The 9338-nt window shown below is 39.7% G+C and overlaps 1 protein-coding gene across 3 annotated transcripts in view; it reads right to left on the bottom strand.

The window, feature by feature from the left end:
• Positions 1-934: 934 nt before the first annotated feature.
• Positions 935-9338, bottom strand: part of NDFIP1 (Nedd4 family interacting protein 1) — a 48693-nt gene continuing 40289 nt past the window's right edge. For all 3 annotated transcript variants that reach the window (XM_067566709.1, XM_067566708.1, XM_067566707.1), the window contains 3 exons: positions 8560-8626; positions 5964-6069; positions 935-1924 (listed from right to left, as the gene is read on the bottom strand). In XM_067566709.1, coding sequence (XP_067422810.1) covers positions 5966-6069; positions 8560-8626 — 171 coding nt within the window. In that variant the 3' untranslated portion in view covers positions 935-1924; positions 5964-5965. The remainder of the gene's footprint in view (positions 1925-5963; positions 6070-8559; positions 8627-9338) is intronic.

Below are 9338 nucleotides of genomic sequence, written 5' to 3'. Positions count from 1 at the left end.
TGTGATAAATTTAATTTATCACATAACTGTCACCACCCACCTGTGTGATATAAAGTGGTTTAGCTGCTGTAGGAGTTGCTTCTTAACACCAAAATAATTATTTGAGCTTGGAATTTGGAGAAGCCAGTGTTGAACTCCATTTAACAACAGCACATCTTTCAAGCCCCACCATTCATCCATTTTTACAGAATACGCCCCCCACATCCCTATACACACACCAAAAATAATGATTCCTAAAAAGAGGAACTAGAATTGGTATCTTAAAGGAGTGATTGAACACTATGGGTGTCTGTCTGACAAGTCTTCACCACCAAATGAACAGAAACAGGAATGCCAAATATTCCAGTTCTCTGAATATACAAGCCCAAATAAGGCCCAAATGCCAAGAAAATAAACACAAGATTAATCTACCAAATTTGGGCAAATATGATGTAAAGTTCTCTAATGCTGATTTTACTCTGCAGTGTAAACTTAATTCTCCCTGCTGCATATGTGTACACTTATTCCTGTTTAAAAAGAAAGCCGCTGCGTAACCTGCATAGATGTTTGTCAGTTCAACTGCCCATTTATCCAAACTGTATAATCACAAAGACTCTGAATAAATCATTTGACCAACAGATAAGTTATACATTCAAGACTAACAAAAACAATTTAAAATTGTTCATATAACCACTCATTTTGAAACTGCCAGAAGAATAGGCAAAATTTGGACATTGCAAAAGGACTTGACAAATTAGTCATATAAAGGGGAAGAGAGAGAGAGACAGACACTGAATTGCAGGAAATAGAAGATGTGTATAAGACATTCTTCTAACAGAAAATAAAGTTCCACTTGTACCACACTTGTTTGCAAGACATTAGACTGTATTGGCAGCTGATATCCAGAGTCCAATAAAGTTCATATTATAAATTAAACACTTATCTACAGCAAAAATTGCTACATAAGTGACATTTATTAACGTTCTGCTATATTTACAGTTTTAACATAATAAAACTCCAAGGTGAATTACCACTTGGCAGAAAGCACAAAAGTGCACATTTAATCTACACTTATAATCCATCATAGTTTCTGCTAACACAAATTATAAAAGCAAGAATTACAGGTGTGTTAGGGATCATCTCAAAAGTCCCAAAGCCAACAACAACAAAAATGACGACCTTCCTTTTGCAAGGTCAATTTTTTTTTTATATTTAGTTGCATTGTGATCTTTGAGCTTTATACTACCAGCATATATTGCGAAAATCCCTACATAGTCCAAAAAGTATGCAGTATGAGGGTAAAATATACTGCAAGATTTAGAATAGACTATTAAAAAAAGCTTAATACTGGTGCCAACTTCAAAATACATTTTCCCAACTATACCATAAAGAATCTATTGGGCATACTGATTTTACTTTCAGTTGTGGAGACAGCACAGTTTGAGATTTAACAGCAGATAGCTATTATGTGCAGAAATGCACTTATAACAAAAGTCTTCTAAACTTTTGAGAACACCCCTTCAAAATAGCCAGCATTATACATATTTTACACTAAAATATAGGATTCCAGAATCATTTTAAGATGGAGAATGAAATAAAGCAAGACTGCCCCCGACTGGCTGCAGAGGCATAGCTCATGCTAATACTACAAATACTATATAAGGCTTTATTAGTACATCACAGACTTGACTGCAATAGCTTTTTCAAACATTAGCCCACTAATGATTCATTGATTACAGAATTCTGCATTAACTATTAAAATTTTACACCTAGAAACAAATAGAAAGAAATGCTTCTCTTTTTCAACAGTACTTTTATTTATTTATTTTATTTTAAAGCAGGTGATTATTTTTTCTTCTGTGTTCAGAGTCTTGATTCACTTCCTGCAGGTGTCCTGTTACTTCTTGAGGGAGAATAACGCAGGAAGACATTTGCCAGAAAACATCTGTCGGAGAAGGATATTGAATATTGAAACTATAGTTAGATTGTTATTTTGGTTAAGAGAAGGATGTAGTTTACAAAGAGTGCAGGATGTCGGAAGACATATGACATGCATCTGAGCACACATTTACAAGATTATAGCGATGGCCCAATTACACAATAGTTTTATGCCTATCTGACAATTTCAAAAAGAATTCAAACCCCTTCAGAACTTAAAGCAACAGAAAAAGGAAGACTCTGGGCCAGATTCTGCTCTTGGTTATGCTGCAGTAAATCCATAACAATGCCACTCAAGTCATCGGAGTTACCCTGTATTTGAATAATGACAGAGCAGACTTTGACCCCGTTTGGTTTGATTTGTCTGAGCTTTTAATATGGCTACATTGTAGAACAAATATGGGATTCTGGAGAAGCCAAACTTCTTCAGCGCTCTACCCCGATTACTCTGGCTGGAATGAAACTATGAAACGAGTACACCTACAGCGAACTTCTGCTCAGATACGGATCTGCCCTGCCAAGTGCATGTATTCATGTATAAGAGAGATTTCCAGCAGTGATAGATAACATGCCCCATTAGTACACAGGATTTAAATAGCACGTGCCAAGCTTTCAGACTTTCATTTACTGTTAACTACTTTTGGCTTGCACAAAACACCCCCCGCCATTCCCCTCAGAAAACTAAAACCAACCATCGCTCTCCTAATAGTGACAGGTTCCAGAGTGTTCTGTGCACTTCTGTTACTCACAATGGATGGGATTTTATCCAAGAACAACTCCGTCAGTTTTTTTTTTTTTTTTTTTAAAGTGATACAGACTGACTCATAATTCAAGTTAACTCAAGGGAGTATCCTCAGAAAATCCACATTCCAAGTTCACATGCCACTCGCAAGCAATGATCCTTGAGCCTCTTCTGGAAGCCTGAGCCATGCTTTAGAATCTTTTACCCTCTCCCCATTCCATGTCCTCTCAAGGTCAATTAGTTAATGCATATTTGGGGAAGGATATGACATGCTGGACTCCATCACCAAATTTAAACTACCTAACTCTAAAAGGAACTGTTTTTTAAGGAAAGGTAAACACAGAGAATACAACACTAACTTCTTCACAAGGTCCCGAATATATAGCTAGTGATTCTTTCCACCCAACTACCTTCATTATTACTACAAATAGCCTGTTTATAATATCCCCTCTTTATTATGCTCAGCATGTCTGGCTCGCATCAATGGTGTTATAATGCGGGTGGAGTGCACTTGCAAGCAAACTCTAATTAGAAGTAACATTTTCCTTTCTTCAGTGGTCAGCATTTTTCATAGCTATTTATTCTTGGAGACTTCAAGGGTATTTTAAAAAACTAGACAAGTGGAAAATAGTCTTATTTTATTTAGGTCTAATTCAGCTTTCTCAGAAGGTGAAGAAAGTGACACAAGGGCAATTAGTAGAGCTGGCGTTTTGTTCCTACAAAGCACCTACACAGGCCATATGGGCACCTCAGATGTAGAAACCCCAGTGCATGTGCATGGGAATAAGAAAATAGCAATTGTGGTGGGGTTAGTCTAATATGACTTTGTAGGGCAAGCCAAAGAATTCTTATTTACTTCCAACACAGCCCAAAGAGAGACAGAATTTGGTTGATTTCCATTACTACATGGAACTGATCAAATATGTGCTATAATGTTTTCTGGAAGTATGCAATGCAGTCCAGATAGCTGACTTACATAAGTCAGTCTTTGCTATTATTGCTATGCACAAATCAGCTCTATTTCATCCTTAACACAGCATTTTTAGATAAGGATGAGGGTATGTTCCTAGAGCTATGGGGAGACTGTAAAGGGTAGAAAGAGCTTTCCTGTTGCTTTGATTTACTTGCCGGCAGTTTGCGTATAACCATATATGATTTCTGTTGTTATTGCTGGATGATCATTATTATGCTGTTATAAAACTAACTGTCAGAGCACCCAGGGATCTTTGTATAGTTTGTTTTAAATCTAAATAAGTAAATCAAACAGACTTGGTTAACACAGGCCTGAAAATCCAACATTTTAGCACCACAAAATCCCTTCAACTTTTTGTCTTCTCTATATGTGAGATATACATTTGACTACAATTATATTCAGTTTGAATGAGATAAAGAATCTCAAAGGATTGTCAAAGAGAACTTACACTTCAGCATATATAGGGTATACATACTTGTCAGAACTCAATAGTCTGTGTTGATTACACAAGTCTTGTGCTTTGGCACAGCTCGTATAATTAGGTAATATTTATGGGTAACTTTAAAAACTACCCATTTGACTCTTCTCCACAGCAAGCACAAGCATTTCCATACATGAGATGTCTCAGTCAAAGAGGAGCAAAAGGTCATCAGAATGGCTCTAATGACTCTAGGCTCCTTCATTTAGTTTTTAAAATTAGGTTCTCTGTGCTATGAAGACAAATAAGCCAAACACAAACAGCAAAAACAAGCTACAGTACATGGAAACAGGTCCAACAGACAACTCTCTCGCATGCATCATATTCCCACCCGCCTTGTAAAGAGCAGACAATATTCCGATCTGGTTCTGCCAATTTATATTTCTAATCTTCACTATTAATTACGGAGGCTGAGAACAAGATCATAACATCTATCCCAAAGAATCTCCTTTTAACAGTGGCGTACCGTGGGTATCCGGTGCCCAGGAGCCAAGCCTGCATTTGCACACCCCCCAGACCTCATGCCCCACTCCCCACCGCACAGGGCAGCTCCCAGCTGCCCCGGGGAGGGGGAGTCTGTACCTGTGTGAGGGTGGGGCACGTGAGGCCTGGGGAGGGCGGTTCAATAAGAAATGAAGAGCTGCTTTCAGGAAAGAAGCAAATCAAGTCACTTGTTCTAGCACGAGGAACAGAACACGAGTTGCTGAGACCAGATATAGCATTAGTATTCAAGTATTAAGTACAAGGCTGTACAACTGGTAGCAATGTGAATTTAAGAGAGGTTGAGAGGATGCCACAAACCGTAAAGAGGGGGAAAAACCAAACAAACAACCCACCACACAGCAATTTCTTTTTATAGCATTTCCAGGTTCAGTTTAATAAAGCAGAACCATTTGCAATATGTAGTTCCTGGCCTCGTGAAGAGAAAACGATAAAGCCTTGGTTTTGAGAGCCAAACAATTTAATGACATCTGATTTCAAGTTTTGTTTTTCTACTACTGCCCTGGTTACAACGGCTTCAGCTCTGTCCTAGGGAAAGCTAGGTTAATGATAATATTTCTAAAGGGAGCATCATGTTGCACTCCTCATTTGAGAAGCAACCTCTTACTTACAGGGATTTTTTTCTGTCTCGAGAGAGGAAGTTAATGCTAGCCATTATCTACTGCAAGAAGGAAATGCACTAGAAAAGATAAAATACTTAAGCCTTCACCAAGGTCCCACCGAGATTTCAGTAAAGGACAAGAACAAGACATGTTAACATACAGCCCAAAAGTGGGTGAATTTTGGACATTAAAAAAATCCTTTAACTATTCAGGTATTACAATTAGTTAAAGGCATGTGGGAGTGGCTTTGAGTTTCTCCCAGAACTTGGCAGAGAGTAATAAAGAAAACGCAGATGAATTCCTGGTTCTGGGACATAAGACAAAGACATTGCTATATGTCTCTGTTTAGGCTTGGTCTGTGACCTTAACTCACGTTGAAGATATGCCACATGTTTCAAGCATGTTACTAGTTCTTAAAGTCATATCCTCCAGGTTGCACAAGTATACCAAGCAATAGGGATCTGTTCTGGTATTTCAAATCTTGGAATCTAAAACATCTAAAATTCCCTTCATCAACCCTGGAACAGATACTTTATACTTCATGCTAAGTCAAATTAGACTGCTGCTGTGCTGTTATAGGGAAGATGGACTAAGAAGTACGTACAGTAGCACGGAGCCCAGGAAATAAAATATATCAGCCACTGGCTTTAGTCTGTGAAATCACAGCAGAGCAGACCCAGCGTAAAGAAACTGCCTAGTAAAGTAAAACAACAACAAAACTAGAAAAAATCAGATATTTGTAAGATTTACCTTTAGTAAATAAAGAGAACTCTGGTCCTGGGGAGAGTGGAAAATGTATCCGGCATCTTCCGAACCTTTGCATAATTGATAAATCCTCTGAGAAACAGCAGAAAGCCTAAGAGGGAAAATACCACATTTGTTCAGTTAAGAAACAAAACCTATGTAATTGCCAATGTTTTCTTCTCTACTTAGAAAAGGACAGTTCATCCCACAGTATCTTACAGAGAAGGCCTCTGATTCTTAGCACTTGTGGCATTTAACTGAATATAAATTTGTTTCTGGACTATGATATTTAAGCTTTGGATTTCCATATTAATGAACAACAAGGAAAATTTATTTTAAGGGTAAACCTAATTACCAACTTAGTTGTACAAATCTGGAAGTCAGCAAAGAAATCTAAACTGCTGATCAGGATGTATGCTTTAGTGATCAAGCGATCAAGTGATCTAGTGATCTAGAAAAGGTAATAACACAAATAATTGAGGAATAGTTTTCTGAAATTTAGTCATGTTTCTTGGAAATTTATGATTAGGTCACTAAAGATCTGATACCATTTTCTCTGATAACATGTTGCTTATTTTGTGCGTTTACATGTATATTATATGTCTCTTGTACATATGATTTGAGATCTATAGATTAAGAGTATTATAGAAAGAGATTACTATTACTAATATATGTTTGGTCATGATACTCTTGTCTATACTTAACCTTATGGAAAATAGAGGCATTTGATTAAAATATTACAAATTAGAGGAGTCCCAACCCCCCCCAAAACACGACTTTCAATGGGAGCATTCGCTTGAGCAGGAGTTTGCAGGATCAAGCCACAGAACAGAAAGTCACGATGTGTCTTTGCTGAAAACTGTGATACAAGAGATTTATCTTCCTCTTTCCCACGTGCATCACTGGGACACCAGACCCAGAAAGTTTCTGAACTGAGTTACTTTAGAAGTAGATTTCAATATTAGATTAAAGGGAAAAAAATGTAAATGTTACTCGTTTTCCCAACATGACAAACAACCATAAGGTTTGTGATCCCATACTGCACACTTCTGATGTTACTACTATTTTTTCTTCTCCTTTCACGCAGGAGGCTTAGTTCATCAATATTTCTACAGTTTTTGAGAGCATCAGGTGGAAAATGCTATCTCAGGCTATGTCTACACTACAGAAATTTGTCGACATAAGATATGTCGACTTTCAGCCACCAGCAGTGGCTGATGTCCACAGTGCTATCCATGGGTCAGTGGAGTGCGTCCTCGCTAGGATTACTTCCACCCACCTGAGGGGCAGTGTGGGGGGAGCTGAGAGAGCCACCCCTTCTGCCCCCCACACCACCACTACTGATCCCAGCTGGGGCACAGGGACTTCCCAGCTCCCAGGCAGGAGCCGGCTGCAGCCTTCCCCAGCTTGCCTGGTCCCAGAAAGGAGCTGGGAGGCAGCCGCCCAAGCCCCAGCTACTAGCGGGGCTGCAGTTGCCTGCGCCGGGGTCGCAGCCACCCATGGCTTGCTAACTGGGCTGCCAGCAGGGCTGCAGCCGCCCGGCTGCAAGCTCAGGCGCAGGTGGCTGCCGCTCCGCTGGCACTCAGGACGCTTGGAAGCTGTGGGCAGCTGCCACCAAAAGGGGGGCTGCAGTGTGTATACCAGGATTGTTTTGTCACCTTTTGTCAACAAAACTCTCTAGTGTAGATCAGGTCTCAGTGCTAAATAATACTCCTTTACCTCCTTTGTGTGCAACAAATTAAGTCTCCACTAGATGGCGGAATTCCTTTACCCAGTACAAGCAACTCAGAACATGCCAAGATGCTTAAATTTCGTCAAATGTGGCTTAGGTAACACACTAGGAACCAATAAAAATCAACTGCAAAAAGGTGCAGCAGAATTGTACTGAATATATTTGGGGAGACTCTGGAGTGGTTTTTTTGAGGTAAGAGGTTGCCTAAGAAATGTGGTCTCTTGTACCAGTTTCACTATACTATCACCTTTATTCCACCACATAGGTAAATTTACAGTTAAGTATTAGCCACAGAGTCAAAGAACAGAACTGCTGAGTATCAGCTGGCTACAACTCTAGGAGGTATATTTGGTACAGTGACATGCATTACAGATTGAGACTACAAAATTCAGCATCCCTTGGTACCTATGTAACAGGTGTTTTTTGGTGCAGCAAAGTTAATCATCTGCATATCTTTAGATTAATGTTTCTCAAAGGGCCCGTCAGTCGTCATGATGATCCCAAAATTGTCTGACTCAGAATATGATTTGTTCCATGTCCTATACTACCTGCATTTTAATCACCGAAGTGGAAGAGTTTCTTCTGTAAGTCATGGTCCAGTGATTCAACTCCTAGCAGCTACTGTCAGTCTGAGTAAATGCTACTCTCTGATTTTCTTAATCTTTTTTGGTGGGAGGATATGTATGCTTTTGCTCCTTAATTTTTTGACGACAGTAGAGAAATTTAAAGACACAAATCTAGAAGACATTCACTACCAGAATAAAATCATTTTCAAAAGATAACATTATACCTTTAAACATCTGGTAATGAATACAACACTTGTCTCTAAAAGTCACTTTCTGCATAACTTTAAATCTTATAAGGACTTACCTAATACAAGGAAAACCCACCAGAGCCAGTACTGACCATCGAAGTAACCAGGGAAATAGGTTGAGAACTAAAAAGGAAACAAATTATAACACTTGATACTTTCTGGGCCCAATCCTGCTCCCCCTGATGTCAGTGGTAGCCAGACTGTGCCCTCCTATGGCCTTGTCTACACTGGAGGCAGCATATAGCATACGTGTACCTACATGCCACAGCGAAAAGCTGGCTGCGTCCACACTGTAGAGTGTAGCCACATGGGGCAGTGAAAGGCTTTGGCAGTGGGGAGGCAGGGGATACTACACTGCTAAAAATAGCAGTGTAGACAGTGGAGTCATTTCTTGGGAGTGTAGCAGGCTGTATACCAAAAGGTTCTGGTGCGTCTTTACTCTTCTTGCCTAAGCAGTGCCTCTCCATCTACACTGCTAATTTATACCTGGGCTAGGGAGGTATGCAGTGTATGTACTGCACACACCGCTGGAAGTGCAGACGTAGCCTTAGGGTAAGATAAGCACAAATCACAAATCCCAATTACTAAAATGTAAGAGCTGTATACTGATCTGAGGGAACGGGGTAAGTGAAGGACTTTGAATTTAAAGCTCTTCCTCACAAACCCCAAGCTGCTCCAAGGTGACCAAGGAGATGTATACAGGACTCTGTTTGACACTCACCAATCCTTCATCTGAGATCGGCTAGGAGGGAGACATTGCTGAAGGACAGCTCTCCCCACTCTCCCTCACCCACCTGCTGCCTAACAGCCTCTGCCAAGTTTGGAAGCAAAAGGC

Source organism: Emydura macquarii, unplaced genomic scaffold (assembly GCF_026122565.2).
Source record: "Emydura macquarii macquarii isolate MOO-44397 ecotype Brisbane River unplaced genomic scaffold, CSIRO-AGI_Emac_v2 contig_2768, whole genome shotgun sequence".
Classification (NCBI taxonomy): Eukaryota; Metazoa; Chordata; order Testudines; family Chelidae; genus Emydura; species Emydura macquarii.
This window is presented reverse-complemented; position numbering and strand designations above follow the sequence as displayed.